Source organism: Barbus barbus (assembly GCF_936440315.1).
Source record: "Barbus barbus genome assembly, chromosome: 11".
Taxonomy (NCBI): Eukaryota; Metazoa; Chordata; class Actinopteri; order Cypriniformes; family Cyprinidae; genus Barbus; species Barbus barbus.
The window spans coordinates 13,344,881-13,367,273 of record NC_136739.1 but is presented as its reverse complement, the minus strand read 5'-3'; the positions used below and the strand labels follow the sequence as shown (position 1 = coordinate 13,367,273).

The window sequence follows — 22,393 nt, the reverse complement described above, 5'->3', positions numbered from 1 at the left end:
TGTTTACCAGATGACGCTGGAGATGCTCGTCTCTCTGGGCAGCAGCGGGAGCATGGCGTTGTTGCCATGGTGCTCATCCAGGCTCTGCTGGCGCAGGGTCTTGTTGTTGACGGGCCGCTGGCCGTTCAGGAGGGTGAGGGGCAGGTTGCAGTAGGTGTGCTGGGGCGGCAGCGTTCCTCCGGCCGTGAAGGGCAGCTCGTAGTCGTAGCTGCGGTAGTGCGAGTGTTTCTGCCGTGCCAGCGAGTGCGAGCGGTACGAGCTCCGCAGGGACGGGCGCAGCTCGGGGTGAGCCGGCGCCAAGGCGGCGGACGTGGCCGTAGCCATGGAGATGGCCGAGACGGTCTGCAGGTCGGCGAAGGGGCCGGGTTCGCTGGCGTCCAGCGCGTGATTGGTGAGGGTTTGCTGGGGGCAGCGGTATGGCATGGTGTAGCGGAGCTGCTTCCAGAAGCGCGAGCCGGGCTTGTTGCTCTGCGGGCCGTTCCAGTGCACCACGCTCAGGCATTTAATGGATTGTTTTAACTCCTCCACCTCCTGGTAGTTAATGACTCCTCGCAGATCGGCACACTCGATTAAGATCACTTTAATGTCCCCTGAAACCAGAGAGTTACGCAGACGGGACTCCAGCTCAAATATACTCCACCCGCGACGCAGCACGTAGCTCGGAGTCAGCACGATGATCAGGCGTTTACTCATGTCTACGCAGCGGGACACGTCCTCTATGTACGCTACAGGAGATAAACATCACAGACAAAGAAAGAAACTGTAATACCAAAATAACAGGTCAAACGAGGACTGAAAATAATGCACAGCTGAAGACAAACGCACATTTAGGACAGAACAACCACAGTCATTCATGAAGAACAATCTGCATGCACAATGTATGCGTTTTGTGCGCACCGTACATGTGTGCACGCGTGTTTTTGCATTCAAACAAAGCTGTACCTCTAAGAAGATGTGTGTCATCCTGGTAATGTTGACTGCTCATACCTGGACATAAACATTCGGCTTTCAGACACAGCACACATACAGGGCAAAAACACCTGACATATGATGCAAACAAACACACAGTGTCACATAAACTGGCTCTGATGGCTTGCAATGGAAAAAAATGGTAGTAGTATTATTGCCCACATTTTGGAATATTAATAATCTTTTAAAATTATTGTTTTGTTCTACAGAAAGTTTAAGACTAAATACTTATTTTCTTATTTAACCAAGCTATTTTCTAGTCAACATTAGGCTTTCTGGTCCTATTAATGCTGATGAGAGAGTTTAATTAGATTTAATAACAAATGATTAAATTATTTTGCAGTATTAGGAAGCAAGATAAATCCAGTGCTGCTATCATGTTTATGAGCTGAAAACGTCACCCTTCATTATGAATGATCGAGGTGTTTTTATTAGTTCTGTACAATTAGTGCTGTTCGTCAAATCTCTGCACAACTTTCTTTTGTGATTGTTGTGGGTTTCTGAATACACTCCTAGTCCTAAAAATTCACAAGAATTAATTTCTCTGACTATTCAGGACACTTCTGTGAACGTCATGTGCTAATGAAAATGTTTTAAACATTTAAGACAACATTTACAAACACGCTAACAAAGACATACATTCACACAAAACACACATTCGGCACATACTGCTGGTAGGAATGAGATCTCGGTCAGGGATGAAGAGTTTGTATCCGTAATGTTTCTCCAGGACGTCAGGGAGAATCTCCAGAGCAAAGCGCTCCTCTTCCTGTAATTCCTGACCCCACTGATCCAGCTCAACCTTACTGTAGGACAGGTACGCATCATACTCTTTATTTTCTGAGGGGAAAAAAACAATATATTTTAGAAATATTACAATACTTCTGATGAAAAAAGAGTTCCATATAATGTAACAATTAGAATCAAATAAGTAATTGCTGCAGTGTTGTGCTCCTTAGTTCCTGTAGGAGGAGTGTGTGTGGCGTTTACCTCCGTCTGTATCCTCCCCACCAAAGTGATGCCTGTAGCAGAGCAGCAGCTCGATCCTGTAGCACTTATACACAGACAATAACAAAGCCAACAGCAGAAGAATCGCACCCAGTCCACCAGCCAACTCCACGGTGTACATCAGCTCCACTGAGAGAGACAAAATGGAAAGAGAAAGAACATATTACAAATATAATACTCCTGGAATACTACATTTGTGAGGGAAGAACTGCAATCCTATGCAGAACTGTGAATGACAATCAAATTAAAAATGAAAGAGAAATATAAAATTATTTTATACTATAATAAAACAACATATTTTACATTTATTGCTAAATATGCATATTACACATACAATTACTTTAGTATTACCTTTGACTATAGGTCAAAGGACTATATTTGTAGGTCTGTCTTTGAAGGTGTATAAGTTATTATTCAAAATCAATTCCCTCTGGAGGAAACAAATAGGATTTTTTACTTCCAGCACCCGACAGTTGCATTCTATTACAGAAACATTCTAAGCCTAGAATAATATTTCATTAGTTTGTAACCATGGCGATTTTAGTTGGAAGACTGAATTCTTGTCAGATTTTAATTTAAGACTCAAGAAATTTCCGCTACATGGTCACTGATCCCTATCATAGGATGCTAGGTGTGCTGGCATCTAACTAAACCGGCAAGACTTCCTTTGTCAATTAGCTTCACTGGCAAATCTACCAGCCAGATCAGCACCAAACCAGCCTGGACTAGCATGGAAATTCATGCTGCACTAAGGACATACACAAGGGGTGAGAAATGCAAAATGACTTCAGAATGATTAAGCGCCAATGATGTTCATATTGTTCAAAGCTCCTCTGCGCTACAGCTAATGGAGGAAAACACGCAAGATACACTCAGATGCTTCAGAGAAGCTGAAAGATTGTGAAAGCATGTGTGTTTGTGAGCTCAGCAATGAGCTGAAGGAGAGAGGGGGGTGCATATGAGAGATTTGGTTTGTGTGTGTGTTTATGAGTATGTGGCTTTGAGATTATCTGCAGAAATATGTGTGCATGGCTAAGACGAGCTGAAAGAGAGAGAGTGTGTGTTTATTCATTTGTGTGTGAGAACAGTTGAATGAGTTTAGAGTTGGGCTGAGAGGGAGAGAATGTGTCTGAACTGCTGAAGCCGTCTCCTCCTCTGAACTGCCATTAAAAGAGAAGATAGGATGCCTTCAAAGCAGCTCTCTCTAAAAGAGAGTGAATTTTAGATGCTGATGCATTTCCCGAAAGGAGAGAAAGAAAGAGCCAGAGAAGAGGAGGGAGACACAGGAACTGCTGTGCTGTTTATGTAAAGAAACCCCACAGCACTTTAAAGGGATAGTTTACCCCCAAAAAAAGAAAATTCTGTCATCATTTACTCACCCTCATGTTGTTCCAAACCAGTATGACTTTCTTTCTTTTGTGGGACAAAAAAGGAGCAGCTTTGAAGAATGTCTGAGCTGTTTATTTCATACAGCAAAAGTATACTGTAGGTGACTAGGGGTTGTCAAAATATTTCAATATTAATATTTTTAACATAAAAGGACAATAATGATAATAATGTTTCTTGAGCAGCAAATTGGAATATTAGAATGACTTCTGAAGGATCATGTGACACTGAAGACTGGAGTAATGGCTGCTGAACATTCAGCTTGGTCAGGAATAAATGACATTTTAAAATATATTTAAATAGAAAACAGCAATTTCAGATCGTAATATTTCACAATATTACAGTATTTTTAATCAAATAAATGCCTTTCTAAGCATAAAGGACTTTCAAAAACACTGAAAAACTGTATTGACCACAAACGTTTTGAGCAGGGTACTGTATACTGGGAAAAAAAGATTGTCAGTGAGCAGTGTTGGTCTAGTTAACTCAAAGAATCTAATATATTACTCATTACTAGTTACTCCTTTCAAAAGTAATATTGTTACTTTACTTATTACTTTCTGGCAACAGGAATTAGTTACACTGCTAGTTACTGTAAAAAGTAATGTTATTACAGTAACTAAGTTACTAGTAATGCCCAACACTGACAGTGAGTGACTTAGATTGCCATCTGTTCATCATATAAAGACTCTTTATGTATTATACATTTCTATTATATGAACTCATTTGATTGCACTTTCATTTATTTATTTTTATGGTGATTTTTTTATTTGACAGCACCTGATCACCGTCTGCGCTTTCACTGTCTAAAAAAACAACAGCCTTAAAATTCTTCAAATTTTCATAAAAGAAAGTCATACAAACAAACAAATGACAGATTTTTCATTTTTGTGTGAACTGTTCCTTTAAACGAGAAGCAGCTGGTATGACTCAGTCGGTTGAGTTCATGTGTGTTACGGCTGAATGTGTTACCTCGTTTCCCAATCTGTACATTGGCTTGTCTTCTCCCGTTGCCGTTTTCCGCATAACAGGAATAATTACCCAGATCTACCTCCTCCAGTGAATCTATGGTCAGAGTAATGGACACTTCCTGTTCACCCAGGTGTTCTCTAACCGTCCTGGCGGAGAGAATAAAAAAACAATGAGGCATTGTTCACCAAAGGCTGTAGAATAAAAGTTTTTTAATTAGCCCCTTTTGATAGAGGATTTGGGGGATAAATTTTAGACTGAGCAGCTTGTAGAGATTAGAAATTTTGGGAGGAAGGGTTTCGGGTTTGGTCGGCGTTCAACAAATGGGGCTCTCATTTAATTATAACAACACATTTTCACTCTCTTGTTTGTCCTGGCTGAATCATTTGAAACTGAAATTTCATTTAAAAGATGCTGACATTGCTGCTCCTTAACTGCATGTACATGCAAATGCTTTCAGTGCATGGTGTGAGATACATTTCGCTGTGTTATTAGCACTTGCTCAGATCCAGCTCTCTTTCAGACAGGGGAATTAATAATAGTGTGTCATCACAGCGACCACCCCTGCTAGATATAAATAGGCTCATATACAAGCTTGTGATATCAGTAATTGAAAATGTACTGTCGACATCTCAGTGAACATTTAAAGTGTGCTTTACCGTGCACTATCTATTGTATTGAATAAGCGATTTCACAGTGGAAGCTAGTTTTAAAAGCAACTGTTTCTTCTATACCATTACAACAACACTATGGTGGTACAGTGATAGTAATACCATCGGACTTTGATATATTATCATGGTACTGAAAGATAACCTTATTCATTTACTAAGGTATTTACACGTAGCTCCAAAGTATGGTCAATATGCTATTAGCCATAGTACAAGAAGACTGTATTGAAGGAAAACTATTTGCCTGTAAACCAATAAGTAAAAAAACTAAACAATTATATATATATAATAGCCTCCACTGTGTTCCTTCTTACTTGATTTCACTCTCTCGAATGCGACTCTGGTCCATGTCCTCAATGAACTTCTCTCCTTTCATCCAGTAAACAAGCGGACTGATGTCCCCACTGTACCCAAAGAAGGCTCGGCATGTCAGGTTCAGCATGCTTCCTGCAGGGGTAAAAAAGGTTTGTGATTACACATTGATACCAAACCTTCTTCTGTTTTGATCCAATAGTTCCAGAGATACTGGCCCCTAGGAGGTCTCACTGTAATCAATGGCAGCTGACAAGCTCACAATGGTGTGCTCGAAAAGCAGAATCATATTCAGGGAGCTATTTTTCTTGACAATTCAATAATGTGTAAAATGCAATTTGTTCTCAGTTCTTTGAATTGTATTTCTTTAAAATTTCTTTGAAACACCCTAAATAAAGCATTGAAATCAGTTATATCTATTCTTCTAAAAGCAAGGGTCTTCAACAGGAGGTCTGTGAACCCTTGGAGTATGCCAGTTATCGTTTGATTGCACACAGATTTTTGCTCTCTCTATCTTTCCACTAAATACGGAAGCCTGTTCTCGCCTTGGAATAAAAAGTAAAAAAGGTAAATACAGTTCTGAGGAAAAAAGTCAGAACTGCAAGCAAACTTGGAAATAGAAAGAAAGTCAGAACTGAGATATAAACTCAATTTTATGAGTCAGAAAAAAAAAACAGAATTCGGAGATTCTTGTGATTTTTAATCTGAGGTCCTTGGTCTGAAAAAAATTGAAGTGCCCTGTTTTAAAGTATTTATATGGTGTACAAATGATTGATGTACACCATTTCCTCTATATAGGACATAAATATTCCCCTTTACTCTGAATTTAATTTCTTAAAGATTACATTTAAATCACTATCAAAGCATCAAGATCAGGGAGATCTATATTTTTTTAATGCAAAGGTCTTCAACGGGGGTCTGCAAACCCTAAGGGAGCGGGCAATTACTGTTTGATCTCAAGCTATATTCTGTGAAAAAAATCAATAAAAAATTGCATTAAAAATACAAATGCAAAACTGAGAACTACAATCCCTAACAACAGTGTGTTTATTTCAGTGTATGAACATGTTTATCCTCAGTGGTTTGAAGTGCTTCTTTTCTTTTTTTAGTTGCAGTTGAGGTGGTATTTCCGCCTTAATGTTGTGATGTTTGTCAGTTGTTTGACGTTAATTAGGCATGTCTTTAGACTAGCAACGAATAAGGCCCAGCACTGGGGAAGATCTTGCTCCGGGCCCCCAAACAAACCAGAAATAGCGTCTGTCTCTCACCAGGATGTGAAGTACATGTGGAGCATCTGATCAAAGAGATACTGAGACCATGAGTCTGTAAAACAGCACCATACACGCATACTGTAAATTTAACTGATACTGGGTTTGATGTATTGTTGACATAATAATAAACACAACTTACATTTATGGAATGTTAATGTTCAGACATTCACAGTTTGAGACCTTTAAACCAATTACATTTACATTTAATCATTTAGCAGACGCTTTTATCCAAAGCAACTTTCAAATAAGGCAAAACACAAGCTATTTATCATACAGGAGCCAGCGACATTAGCAGCGCCGCAAAACTGAATTTCAAGAGTAAACAAAAGCTAGAGCAGAAGTCTCCAGAAGTAGAAAAGAGAGATTTGAATTTGAATTTGATTAGGATGTCAGTGGAGCAAGACTGAGAGGGGTGAAACGTGGGCCGTCGGGGGTATGTCAGTGAAAACATAGATATATATACATAGATGCCCCATTAGTGACTGTTTCTATGGGCCGCTATACGTAAGCCGTCTGCCATATTGCAGCGGTAAATTTGACGTCATTCACCATAGTAATCACTGAATATTCGAAAGATGCCACAATCATGCACAGAACGGCTCAACGGCTCTGTGCGACCTTACAGTATGGTGAATGGCATCAAAAATACAGTTCCAAGATGGCTGCCGCATATACGTGCCTGTTGCGGTCGAACAGGGCATCTATATATGTCTATGAGTGAAAAAACGTGTCAGATGCAATGGATGCAGCCAAAGACTAAAGATATGCAGCGTCGGTAAAGTTGTTGAAATTAATAAAAAAAAAAATTTTTTGTAATGTACAATAAAACTATATAAGTTACATATACAAAATATCATATTATTGTATAATTATAATAGAATATATAATTATTCAGTTTACATCACCATCATAAATTAAATAAAAACAGAAAAAACACGATGCACATTCTTCATTCATCATTTTGTAGTTTAAAAAAATCTTTGAATTTTATGTAGAAAAGTTAAATCGCCATCTTGTTCCGACCAAAGTGACTTGAATGCACCCGACGTCGTAATTGTCAGCTCGTAGGTATGAACGTCCCAGGAGGACTTGAACGCAGCAGTCTAGTACATTAGACAAGTGCGCGCGTGCATTTAGAGTAATTTCTTTCACTGCGTGATTCAGTCTGTTAAAATGCATTTAGAATGATCAACAAATTTAAGATACAGGAGCAGAAAATTTATATATTTATATCATTTCATATAGTAAATCCATATCACACGAAGAGTGTCATTTTTTTCTCCAAAAATCAGCATGATTACATATAGATTTTTTACATCAGTTCAAAAAACAAGAAGTTAATTAAGAGACTTGCGTTTTAGACACCAAATTGCCTGTTTTTGCTCTATTTCGACAACAAAAATAATTCCAAACACAGCCACCATAGCACAGTTTTGCATCTCTGAGCAATGACTGTGTTTCGTTCCTGAATGAATCAACCGTTTAAATGATTTGGTTTAAATGAACAGAGGCTTGCTGACACCTACTGGCAGTTTTAATTTCACACTTAAAGTATCTTTTGATTATTATTATTATTATTTTTTATAATTTCAGATGAGTATTCAACATTTTATGTCTAATTTATCAAAACATTATTTCTGCATTTGTAACTGAATAGAATATTTGAGTAGAATATTTTCGTACTCTTTCCACTTCTGAGTATAAATGCTTAACGTTGCATACGCTTCAAATTTCAAGACTTTTATAAGCTATTTTTTTTTACTTTCAGGCCAAGATTTGTCAAGCCATCTTTCAAAGTTTGTCTTGTCAAACTTTCCTTTTCTAGATATTACAGTGCTTGCAAGGTGGTACAGATATTCCTTTCAAATTCCTCAAACATTGTATTTGTTGTTGTTGTTCGTCTTCTTTTTATTCATAAAATCTTGTTCTTCTTAAATCAGTTTCAGCCCAAACTGTTATGTACATAGTTATGTTCACAATGCTCACCAAGGCTGCATTTATTTGATCACAAATACAGTAAAAACATATGAAAAACAAAACATTATTTTCATAATTTAAAAATTACTGATTCCATTTTAATATATAGTAAAATGTATTCCTGTGGTGACAAAGTTGATTTTTAGCAACCATAACTCCAGTCTTCAGTGTCACATGATCCTTCATAAATCATTCTAATATGCTGATTTGGTGCTTAAGAAACATGTTTTATTATCATCAATGCTGACATTTGTGCTGCCTAATATTTTTGTGGAAACTGTGCTAAACTTTTTTCAGGGTTCATTGCTGAATAGAAGGTTAAAAAAAACATTTATTTGAAATACTGTCATTTTTGTGCATATGTTTTCAGCCTTAGGTCTGCTATCTATGCTGTTTACGTTTTAAGAAATAATTTAAAATGCAACTTGGACATTGACAACATAACATTCTGACCATTTTTCTTTCTAACATCTATTTGCATACGGAATTCAGATTAGTCTTTCCTGTCGTGCCTATATAATCACAACAGTGTTGCATTGCCTGTTTATTTTTATGCATAGCTGGCAGAAAATCAGATGTGTGCTGATTGCCATGATGACATCAAACGGCTCCGATGCAGTGTTTCTTAACACATATCCAAACTTAAAACTCCAACACTATTCCTTTGCTGCCCTGAAAGCACTGACATTTCCTTTAGAAGATGCAAATCTAGTTGTTGTCTCCTCTGTTATCATCACAATCTCGTCTGCCTCCTAATCAGAGTATAGCACTACAGATATGGAATAATTTAGCAATTTCAATACATCATTTAGGAAGCAACTAGAAAAACAAAAACAGATGTTTAATAAGGTCTGCCACCAGAGAGAGCTCTAAGCTCTATCCAGGGCCATTTTTCTGTTTGGAGTGTGTTTTTCAATGTGTTTGAATGAAAGGCAAGTGTACTGAACTGTTTGCTTGCGGTGTTTCGCTCCATTAACCAACAGAGTCGAAACACTGACCAAGCATTCCTGTAAAAACATACACGCACAAAAACATGCAGGTCTGAAGACAACACACGAATAGAGACCCATGTTAACATTTTGACCTTCACTCAGAATTCAGAAAGAATTAAAGAATCTAAAAGAAGGAATCTCCCAGTGCCGCTGCTTTAGCAGACTGCATGCACACATTCCTTTGTATCCATCTTTTTTCTCCCCTCCTCCAATTCTTCACCTGATTTGTTCCTCAGCAGTGCAACCCAACGGGGACGTGTAAGACTTTAATTATCTGTATAGAATAGGGCTTTGTGAACAGGTACTCCTCCGCAGATCCTTTCATACACCCTGTCCTCCCCTCATCCTTTCTTTCTGATGTCATAATAGAGACCCTGCCTCAGCACCTCTCTCACCGATGTTACAGCGTGTGTGTCTGACACTGAAAGAGTGTGCAAATGAGATAGAAAAGACAATTAGTACAGTTTAATCCATTTTTTAGAGCTCTGAGTACATTTGAATTGTAAAGGGAGATTCGTGAACAAAGAGAAAGTTTTCTATTATAAAACAGACTCTCACACACACACACACATTCAATTTCAGAGGGAACTATTCTAGAGGTATTAAAACGTTCTCTCAATACAAAAGCACACACATACACATACTGACACATATGTGTCCCCTCCCCCTCACACAGGCGGCATTTCTCCAGAGGATCTGTTTCAATCTCCAAAATAAATCCAAATCCAGATATATCAGCGCGTCAGCAGGCCCTTATGTATTCAACCCACTGCTTCTATTCTTCTCTCTCAGCATTCTCTCTCTCTCAGTACAGCTTTCTTCTGCTGACAGCGGGATCAAACCCCGTCAGACCCCTGGGAGATCATGTGTGGAAATGGCACGCATCACATGACTTCCTGTTGGTACGTGACTATAGTACAAGGCTGATTAACTGCGGCAGGCAGTTTTGGAGATTAAATTACATTAGGATGGACCGAGGAGTCAATAGGATGGTCAATTCAGTTCATTCAAATGTGAGAAGCGATGCAATTTTCCTGGTATGGTTGATTAGCAAACATAGCTGTGTATTCTGACAGGAAAACGGCGAGCAACATATAAATTATACACATATATGGTTCAAAAGTGTAGGGTTGGTAATATTTTTCATGTTTTAGAAATAAGTGTCTTATGCTCATTCATTTAGTTGATCAAAAATAACACTAAAACAGTAATATAGTGAAATATTATTACAATTTAAAATAACTCTTCCAGTTTAATATATATTTTATAATGTAATAATGTCGTAATAATGTCGAGCTCTGCTCTGATTGGCTGTTTCACAGTGCGGCTAATTTCAGTAGCTCACAGGAACAAAACACAGGGAAAAATAGATGTTTCAATACTTTCTTGTGCAGTTACATGGTTGGGTAATTATACTGTGAATAAAATGCGGGCATCAGGGAGCCGCTATTAATATGCTGTGCATTGAAACTGCTTTGGAATGCACGAACGCGGTTTACTTTCACTTTTGAGATTCGCAATCGCATGTACTCTGTTTATACTATGGAGCGGCAGTACTTACCACACATTTTACAATATCAGATGCTTGTCAGTGGTGCTCAGGATCTGTAAATCATTCACCATCATCCGCAGGCATCTCTCCTTACTCTGTTTATGTGGTAAGTGAAATCTTATGTACTGTAACAGGCTACAGTTAACAAGGAGCTAACCATGTCCCTTTAGTGGCTCGCGTTATTTTATTAGAAAGCGTTTTTTTACTTTCCATGCCTTTCTGAATACAGACACCAACCCATCCCTGCACTTCACATCCCCTGCACAGCCTGGAACATAACATTTATTTCCATGATCTGCCATTTTCACTGTTGTCCTCCCTTGTTTTCCATTCTATGGCACCTTTAAAATGTGATACATTTTTTGACATTTCAGGATTCTTTGATGGAATAATTAAAAATCACAGAATTTTAAACAGAAATTTAAATCTTTTGTAACATTATAAATTTCTTTACTGTCACTTTTGTTCAATTTGATGCACACTTGCTGAATAAAAGTATAAACATTTTTAATAACACCTTTTTGATTGGAATTATTGGAATTATATAAAGGTGCATTAGAAAAAAATTAGAATATTGTGAAAGTAAATTTTTTTTTTATTGTAACATTTCAAAAAAGTGAAACTTTCATATATTCTAGATTCATTACATGTAAAGTAAAATATTTCAAAAGTTTTTTTGTTTTAATTTTGATGATGATCTTACAGCTCAAAAATCAGTATCTCAAAATATTAGAATATTTCCTAAGATCAATCAAAAAAAGGATTTGCCAAACAGAAAAGTTCTAGTTCTTTAAAGTATGTTCATTTATGCACTCAATACTTGGTCGGGGCTCCTTTAGCACAAACTCCAGCATCAGTGAGGAGTGGCATGGAAGCGATCAGTCTGTGGCACTGCTGAGGCACTATTGAGCCTTCAGCTCGTCTGGATTGTTGGATCGACTGATCAGTCTTTCTCTTGAAAATATACCATATATTCCATATGGGGTTCAGGTCAGGCATGTTGGCTGGCCAATCAAGCAGAGTAAAATCATGGTCAGCAAACCACTTGGAAGTGGTTTTGGCACCGTGGGCAGGTGCTAAAGTCCTGCTGGAAAAGCAAATCAGCATCTCCATAAAGCTTGTCAGCAGATGGAAGCATAAAGTGCTCCAAAATCTCCTGGTAGACGGCTGCATTGACTCTGGACTTGATAAAACACAATGGACCAACACCAGCAGACATCACGGTACCCCAAATCATCACTGACTTCGGAAACTTCACACTGGACTTCAAGCAGCTTGGATTCTGTGCCTCTCCAGTCTACCTCCAGACTCCAGACCTTGATTTCCAAATGAAATGCAAATTTTATTTTTATCTGAAAAGAGGACTTTGGACCACTGAACAACAGTCCAGTTCTTTTTCTCCACAGCCCAGGTAAGATGCTTCTGACGTTGTTTCTGTTTCAGAAGTGGCTTGGTAGCCCTTTTCCTGAAGACGTCTGAGCGTGGAGACTCTTGATGCACTGACTCCAGCTTCAGTCCACTCCTTGTGAAGCTCTCCCATGTGTTTGAATCAGCTTTGCTTGACAGTATTCTCAAGCTTGCGGTCATCCCTGTTGCTTGTGCACCTTTTCCTACCTAATTTCTTCATTCCGGTCAACTTTGCATTTAATATGCTTTGATACAGCACTCTGTGAACAGCCACACCTTTCAGTAACGACATTCTGTCACTTACCCTCTTTGTGTCAATGATTGTCTTCTGGATCATTGCCAAGTCAACAGTCTTCCCCATTATTGTGGTTTCAAAGAACAAGAGATACCCCAAATTTATACTGTATTGATGGTCATTTAATGAAGCTCAAATGTAAATATTTTGAGATACTGGCTTTTGACTTTCATGAACTGTAAGCTCTAATCATCAAAAAAAAACTTTTGAAATGTTTTACATTACATGTAATGAATCTAGAATATATGAAAGTTTCACTTTTTGAAATAAGTTACAATAAAAAACTTTTTCACGATATTATAATTTTTTGAGATGCACCTGTATATACAGTGGGTACGGAAAGTATTCAGACCCCCTTCAATTTTTCACTCTTTGTTATATTGCAGCCATTTGCTAAAATCATTTGTTAATTTTTCTTCCCTCATTAATGTACACACAGCACCCCATATTGACAGAAAAACACAGAATTGTTGACATTTTTGCAGATTTATTAAAAAAGAAAAACTGAAATATCACATGGTCCTAAGTATTCAGACCCTTTGCTGTGACACTCATATATTTAACTCAGGTGCTGTCCATTTCTTCGGATCATCCTTGAGATGGTTCTACACCTTCATTTGAGTCCAGCTGTGTTTGATTATACTGACTGGACTTGATTAGGAAAGCCACACACCTGTCTATATAAGACCTTACAGCTCACAGTGCATGTCGGAGCAAATGAGAATCATGAGGTCAAAGGAACTGCCTGAAGAGCTCAGAGACAGAATTGTGGCAAGGCACAGATCTGGCCAAGGTTACAAAAAAAATTCTGCTGCACTTAAGGTTCCTAAGAGCACAGTGGCCTCCATAATCCTTAAATGGATGACGTTTGGGACGACCAGAACCCTTCTTAGAGCTGGCCGTCCGGCCAAACTGAGCTATCGGGGGAGAAGAGCCTTGGTGAGAGAGGTAAAGAAGAACCCAAAGATCACTGTGGCTGACCTCCAGAGATGCAGTCGGGAGATGGGAGAAAGTTGTAGAAAGTCAACCATCACTGCAGCCCTCCACCAGTTGGGGCTTTATGGCAGAGTGGCCCGACGGAAGCCTCTCCTCAGTGCAAGACACAAAAAAACACCTGAAGGACCACAAGATGGTGAGAAATAAGATTCTCTGGTCTGATGAGACCAAGACAGAACTTTTTGGCCTTAATTCTAAGCGGTATGTGTGGAGAAAACCAGGCACTGCTCATCACCTGTCCAATACAGCCCCAACAGTGAAGCATGGTGGTGGCAGCATCATGCTGTGGGGGTGTTTTTCAGCTGCAGGGACAGGACGACTGGTTGCAGTCGAGGGAAAGATGAATGCGGCCAAGTACAGGGATATCCTGGACGAAAACCTTCTCCAGAGTGCTCAGGACCTCAGACTGGGCCGAAGGTTTACCTTACAACAAGACAATGACCCCAAGCACACAGCTAAAATAATGAAGGAGTGGCTTCACAACAACTCCGTGACTGTTCTTGAATGGCCCAGCCAGAGCCCTGACTTAAACCCAATCGAGCATCTCTGGAGAGACCTAAAAATGGCTGTCCACCAACGTTTACCATCCAACCTGACAGAACTGGAGAGGATCTGCAAGGAGGAGTGGCAGAGGATCCCCAAATCCAGGTGTGAAAAACTTGTTGCATCTTTCCCAAAAAGACTCATGTCTGTATTAGATCAAAAGGGTGCTTCTACTAAATACTGAGCAAAGGGTCTGAATACTTAGGACCATGTGATATTTCAGTTTTTCTTTTTTAATAAATCTGCAAAAATGTCAACAATTCTGTGTTTTTCTGACAATATGGGGTGCTGTGTGTACATTAATGAGGAAAAAAATGAACTTAAATGATTTTAGCAAATGGCTGCAATATAACAAAGAGTGAAAAATTTAAGGGGGTCTGAATACTTTCCGTACCTACTGTATATTACCATGTACTAAAAAGATACGGGTTTGGAAGGACATGAGGGTGAGGGTGAATAGTTTACTATTCCTTTAAAGATCCTTTTTATATTTCAATTTAATAGGACTCACAGTCACACTCTCTTCAGTTTCCTTCAGCTTCTAAGAGCCAGCAATGAAGTTTGGGTTCAAATCCCCAAAGGAAAGATAATAAACTCTGGATATCTGACAAACGGCCAGGATGGACACAAATTAGGTGTTTTTGGGCTGAAAATCTGATTTGATCTGATTATTCTTGAAGCTCAGGCTAGGAAAAGAAATAAAAATGGCAATTTGTTCAAGTACGAGTAACTCCCAACAGTTTGTAGATGGCTGACTGTGAAACGCTCTGTGTTTGACACGAGTGAGTGAGTGTGTGTTTAATACTCCTCTTTTCTGAATGCAGGTGAGTATGAATCTGTTACCAGACTGACAGGTGGTTTATGTATGGTTTAAGCTACGCCTACAACTAAACCTCAGCAGAAGGAAGGACGAGTGTTGTGGAATGTCAGATGAAAGGATTTCTTCTTACTAAAGTGAAGGACAGAAAGGACAGAGATCAAACAATTTAGAGAGATGCAGGGGTTAGAGAGTCAAGGGTTAAGCATCAAAGAGCGGTACAAAGACAGATTCAAGTAGAGAGTGAAATTACACTTTATTTGCTGTGTCTCTATGCAAGAACAGGTAATTGTTACATATGCCATTTATCTCCACATCTACATGAAAAACTTTTGACGATGAATAGAATCTGTGTCCATTTTTCTGTTATTCTGGCAGCCAACTTAGACAGAAAGATATTGTCTGGATGACATATGCGACAAACCAGCATTCATTTTGTTTGTCTGAATAAATCTGGATATTGTACTTAAAAAGTGAAATATACAGGATCCAATGCTTTGAGCCTTAGAAACTCTGGAAATGCACTTTAATTGTATGGAAAAATGCAGCTCAGACATTCTGCTAAATCTCTCTGAATCAAAGTCAAACGGGTCTGGAATGGCATGAGGGTGAGTAAATGATCACAGAATTTTGGGTGAACTTTCCTTTTAAAGGGCATGCCAAAAACTGCCAGCACATGAAAGGTCGTGGCAACTCTAACAGGGTCATATGCATGATTAGAAACCGTGGCCTTGTGGACCCAAAATTTGGGACAAAGGACTCTGAATTGGAGTGAACACTTCAGAATAGAGATAAAGCGACCTCTCCGTCTAGTCGTTCCTCTTTTGCGCTCTCTCTCTTTCTCAAATTAAGCTGAAAATGTATGTGCTCAAAAATGTGAAGCGGATAACTAAGTTGCTGCTCATTGGCTGTTACGATCGCTCATTTGCCTACTGCGCATTACATACAAATGTTTATTAAACAAAGATTAGATTTGAATTAACAAGAAATGTCATAAAAAATAATCATTTAATTAATCATTTAATCCACAGCTGTGGCCTGAAAATGGGCTTGTAAACCCCAAATATCTGGTTCCAAGCTATTTAGCTCAATATCCTAAGAGCAGAAACACAGCTTTTGCACATATCCACTGCTTTTACGCTGTTCCTTTAAGGATATCAGCGTCCAATCTTACCCAATAATAAAGATATTTATTTAGAGAAATGCCCTCATCTCCCAATGGTTGCTTAGCAACAACTGTATTATTTTGGGCAAGGGTGATTAATATTAAGAAGTGTTCTCTGAATACCTCTGCACAAATCCTCCCCACTTCTGCGTTAACGTACGTGTGTGTTTTGTGCCATCTGTGAGGAAGCAAAGCAAAGACACACAGTGAATACATTTCAATTAAGTTAGATTGTGTTTAATTAACCCTCATGTTCATTTGAGATTGACTTTACTTTTTTGTTGTTTTTATGACTCAGAAGCCCCAATGACTCACATAAATTACAAATAATAATAGTATTTATAAAAATAACAATTTAATAAGTTTATCTGAGCCAATCACAATCCAGTAGGTAGGTACACTGAAGCTTTTTCCCTCTCTTTTCCAACACTTTTCAGAAATCTTACTAGCATCCATTTCAGTAACTGACCCCAGGACCCCTCCAAACAACATTTTTGAAAAATACAATAAAAGAAATTAAAATAAATAACTGACAGGGGTGTACACACAAAAAAAAGTTAGCATGTGAAAATTCATTGCATTTATTAATGCTTCGCATCCGAGTTCTCTGAGACTCCAAACAAAAGTAATGAAGCAATTTTTCATAAAAGACGGTTGATGCATGTTATCAAGCTGAAATTTTGTTTATAATCAGATCTCATAAGATTAGAACAAGCAATGGAGTTTCAACCAGATATTTCAATGTTTATTGGTATATTTTCGAGCCCTTGAGGGCTCTAAGAGCCCATACAGAACATGAAGGTTAAGATGAACTCTCATCAGTCCAATTCAATATATATAATACAGATAGATAGTCAAGTATTTCCTGCATTGTTCCTTTTCTATCTGTGCATCTTGGCTGGCGACTGCATAGACACAGGAAAAAAGGTCACCTTTTTCCCCTCTTTCCATGTTGAATGTGAGTCAGCCCAGTTTATTTCTGTCTCGTTTTTTCCTTTTCTTTGTTTGTCTGCGATATTTGAGTTGTGCTTGTGTGTTTGTGTATGTGCACGCGCACACATAGGTGTGTGTGAGTGCCCCTGTTGTCATTAATAATGTTTGGATGTGATGGGTTCACACACAGCACACTCTATCCTTCACTCATCATCCCATCATCTCACATCATCATCTGTTCCGCGTCTATGGCAGGGAGCATGAAAAATGATTTTGATAGCTCATCTCTCATAATAAGCATGTTTATAGCAAAGTAATGGCCATATACATCATACATATCACATAGTATTACACAGTAGCATCAACAAATGCTGGAAATAACTAGTATTAGTCCAGCAATATCCTCTTACCTGCTATATACTTATAAAACTGTATGTGATTAAGTTTGCACGTGTGTGTGTGTGTGTGTGTGTCTGTCTGACTCTGAGCATGTCCAATAAGATTTCTGCAGGAAGTGCTCAGCGAGAAGCGATTCCCTCCTGAAACGTTCTAAAAGCATTAAATATTCTTCCACCAGCTCAAAATTCTGTCTTCATCTCTCAGAACCTCCTTGCATGTTCCTTAATGCTCTTCTTTCCTTCAAAATCGCCCTCTCATTTTAACTGAAGTTCTTTCATTAGATGTCACCTGAAAACCACACCTGTATGCCACACATTTGAAATTTCGAAGAACCAGTATGTCTGTACTTGATTTGTCAAAGTCACTGAAATGAAAATTAGTGGTATATTTATCATTTTAATGATTTGTTCATTTATTATGTTAACTTAATTTGATTACATTTTTGGTCAAATTTATTGATACACTTCATTTACTATGTATTTATTTATTTTTATATTAAATTTTTAACTATTTCATTCATTTTGGAAAAGGTGAAATAATTTTTTCCAACAAAATTAGTAGTTTCATAAATAAATAAATACAATTTTGCCATTTAAGTCTATTAAACACATTTGAGAGTCGTGACCTAACATTTTTTTTCTTGGTAGGCGAGAGAGTTTAACGCACTGCAAATGAAAAAAACACCTGCAAATTAAGAAAACATCATCAATTTGACAACAAGCGCGCTACAAATGCTCACAACACAAACAAATAAATAAACGCACTGTAAAACAGAAACGCTCTGCAAATAGGCAGAGACCACCTCGAAATCTTTAAGGGAACCACAAAGTGACGAAGACGGCTGGGACATAGTTATCAATGTTTGCTCTGAAAGGTGAGATTTTTCTTTATTTTAACATCCTAATATACTAATAATATACTATACCTAACATCCTAATTAAATTAAGTAATTAAAACATTATACAAAAAATGGTTACTATAGTTAAACCATGGTAACCATGCACAAATGAACTATGAATTTACTACACTAACCATGGTATTTGTACAACTGTGGTAATGGCAAAAAACATGGTTAATTTTTGTTTTGCTGAGATAATTTTAATGTAGTCTGTGCTAGTTGCACGTTTCTTTGTCTGTGTTGTGAGCATTTCCAGCACATGCTGTCAACTGATGACGATTTTTTCTTAATTTGCTGGTGCTTTTTCTATTTGCATGTGTTTTCTGAAGTTGAGCTCTCTCAGCCACTGTACAATTATCATATACTTGTACTCACAGAATCAGTCGAATAAGAACAACTAACTGAAAATCTTTAAATGATGCTACATCCTAACCACCAGGTGTCATTATAAATCTAAGACGGCACAATTTAGTGAGAAAAGATTTGATATCGCTTCTTCACTACAATAGTAACTTCATTTAAATCAAAATTCTATTTAGGTTCTCATGATTCTGCAAAGTATTTAGAAATACAAAAATGTAGTTTTTCAACTGAACTGAGAAAGAGAGATGAAACTGAACACAACACAACAAAGTTCAACTTCACTGGGTTCTATTATACTAATTCAGCTAAGCAGCCCACAACGCACACGGCACACGCTGTCTAATCCTAAAAATTACTCATGTGGTCAGTGTGTCTCTAGTCGATGAGTGGTGTCCTGCTCTCTCTCTGCTCATTCTGAAGGCAGAACATGGTCAGAGCCGCCACAATATGCTCCAATCTGCTCCTGTTTCCAACATGCCTGGATCCAGAGTCTCCGCCAAACAAACAGACGCGGCTTCATCCACCAAACACACACACACACACGCGGTTCAGTTCAATGCACACGCTAACAGACTAGCGCACATGCGCGAACACGCACATCTCAGTCCATTACATATATTAAAAAGGACGGTATGCGTGTGTTAACATGCACAAGGAGCTCGGATCAACACACACACACACAGAGCGAAATCCAAAAGAAGGCCCACTGAATGTTTCGGCACCATATAGAGCGGCTATTGTTGGGAGACAACAGCAGATAATTAGCATAGAGGATTTGCATTTATGAGAACGACTTCCATTCAGAGCATAAACAACATAGCATCACAATGCTGACTATAGCAGCTATCTGTCTAGCAGGGGAACTCCTTTCTCAGGCGTTAACACACACACACACACACATACGCAAATGCTGCTGCTGCCGAGTTAACGCATAACTGCATGGGTTTAAACATCCTCCATGAGTCTCTTTTAGTAACAGTTTGAAGTCTTTTCAATAACAAAACAGTTCACACATTTTTGAAACTGTTTTGCTTGTGTTTTTGTGAGTAAATCCATTACAGTGACTCTCTGTTTACTTACAAATTTCTTGCACAAACACAATTCAAATGCATGAACCACATTAGCTATGTTTGGAATAGAATACTACTGTACTGCTTACTCTGCAGTATACTGCATACTGCCTATTACAGTATTTCAAAAAGACAGCACACAGTGTTTCACTGTAATAAGAGGAAAATTCTTGGATTAAAAGTGAATTGTGCAAATTATTTGCATGCGCTTTCTGCTGTTGCTAAACCCCGACTGGGTCTTTTTTTAATTTATTTATCTGGGACTGTAGAGCAATTGGCTCTTTAAAATGCCAAAAGTGCATTCCGCTGCACCAAACACCTGGATATATGCCCGGTTATAACGCTCTTCTACATAATTTCATCATTATTTGATGAATTAATTACTGCCATGATCAATAAAAAATGTTCACAAACATCTCTTTAAAGTAGTATTCAATTTACTGCCAGCTTTCCATAAGCAGAATGCCAAACAAAACATCATTGTCAGCGCTATTTGATGCAAACTGTAATTGCATCAAATAGCCTGACTTTTGTAGAAATGGTACATTAAACTATGCATCATACACAGTGCCTTTCAAAAATGTGTAAGATTTATACATTTTTTTGTGAAAGAAACTTTTATAAAGCAACAATGCATTAAATTGATTAAAGATAACAGCAAAGATTTACATTGTTACAGAAGATTTCAATTTTAAATAAATACTGCTCTTATAACCTTTCTTTTCATCAAAGAATTAAAAAAAACTATCACAGTTTCTACAAAAATATCAAGCAGCAAAGCTGTTTTCAGCATTGACAATAACAGACAATATCAGTATTTTTAAATACTGCTGGCTTCTGAAAATTATTATTTTTAAATATATTAAATGAGAAAACATATTGCACATATTGCGATCAATTATATGCTTTAGGTAGCATAAGAGACTTTCAAAAACTTAAAATTTAAACAAAAAAACAAACAAACAAAATCACTGACCCCAAACTTTAAAATTGTAATGTATATTGACATAGTGGATAGCCCCTGGCAGAAGCAAATCTAAAAAAAACTAAAAATAAACAAAAGAAAAAAACAAATAATGCCTTTGGCACTTGGTTATTTAAGATGTGCGTGATATGACAAGAAAGTGGATTACCAAAGAAACATTTTGGCTAAAATGGTGCAACTGTTTGAATCTTTAATTTAGTGAGCATTATTTTATTATTTGCATATTGTAATCCAGGTTTGTGCATACATTTTGGCAGACCCTTCAAAAATGAGTCAACCAGACAAATCGTGAAAAACCATGATTGATATCGCCTCCGGTTCTTTTGTCACCCTGGAAATAGAAGGTCAAGTCAAGTGCAGTGCATCATGGGATACAATATTCCACGCAGTGTGCTCTGGTTCTACACTGCACATTTCAACAAATGTAGCAGTTCATCCGGGTAATCCATGTATTCAGAAAATTTGCTTACTGTGCACAGCATATTACATACTACGTTCTTTCAAAAATAGTACATGGCATTGCGAACAACCCCCCATCCTCCTCCTCCTCCTCCTCCCAACACACACACGTACATGTACACAAGCAGAAGCTGTTCTTACCGAGCTGCACGTCCATGGTGAGGAGCTTGTTTTCAGAGGGAAAGAGAATCCTGGGGGGCTCTTCAGTCAGAGGAGCTGAAACACACACACACACAGCGCGTTATTTTTACTAAGTGACATCAAGCACCTCTGATGAAGCACACACTCTCTCCCTCTCTCTGCCCACACGTTCGTGATTGGATGAGTAAACTCCAGCATTTCACCATCAACATCTCAGCGAGAATTGTCTTGGTCTCCCCAGTGCTCTCCTTTCTGTTCTTCTTGACTTTTTTTCCCTATCCATCAATCCTCCCCACATCCCTCTCTCTCCAGATCTTCCTCTCCCCATGTGGGCACGATGCTCCAAATTCCAGCTCATTTCCTTCGAGTCAGAGGTGTGTACGTGTCTTTCTCTCTGGTGATTATGCTGACTGTGTTTGTTCAGTCGGCTTTTCTCAAGCACAGATCGCTGTAGGTAATACTACACGCATGGTGTCACTGTGGCTGCATACGTGTGCGTATGCATTCGGCTTTATGTAACTCTTAAAACTCGAGGATGTATATTTGTATGTGTTTGTCGCGGCTCTACATTGGTTCTGGGTTGAGTGTGTGTGTGTGTGTGTGTGCGTGACGTGGGGGGTGCACTTAATAGACAGTGAGCTGGTGGAAGTTTAAGCCGTGCGATCGCTCATCCAAAATCCAATTTTCACTCGGCGGAGGAAAGCGCACTGGCCCCTCCCGACGGATTATTCCGGGTGACTGACGGATAGCAAACAGCAAATTAATGAATTACGCTTCCGGAATATACACATCTCGCTGCTGACCCATGCTGCGCATTT

The 22,393-nt window shown here is 38.4% G+C and overlaps 1 protein-coding gene across 1 annotated transcript in view; it reads right to left on the bottom strand.

The window, feature by feature from the left end:
* Positions 1–3: 3 nt before the first annotated feature.
* Positions 4–22,393, bottom strand: part of LOC306876767 (interleukin-1 receptor accessory protein-like 1-A) — a gene marked incomplete at both ends in the record, with an annotated part of 68,419 nt that continues 46,029 nt past the window's right edge. Inside the window, 7 exons of the mRNA XM_079428169.1 lie at positions 4–725; positions 943–987; positions 1,639–1,809; positions 1,960–2,106; positions 4,336–4,481; positions 5,315–5,447; positions 21,576–21,650. Coding sequence (XP_079284295.1) covers positions 4–725; positions 943–987; positions 1,639–1,809; positions 1,960–2,106; positions 4,336–4,481; positions 5,315–5,447; positions 21,576–21,650 — 1,439 coding nt within the window. The remainder of the gene's footprint in view (positions 726–942; positions 988–1,638; positions 1,810–1,959; positions 2,107–4,335; positions 4,482–5,314; positions 5,448–21,575; positions 21,651–22,393) is intronic.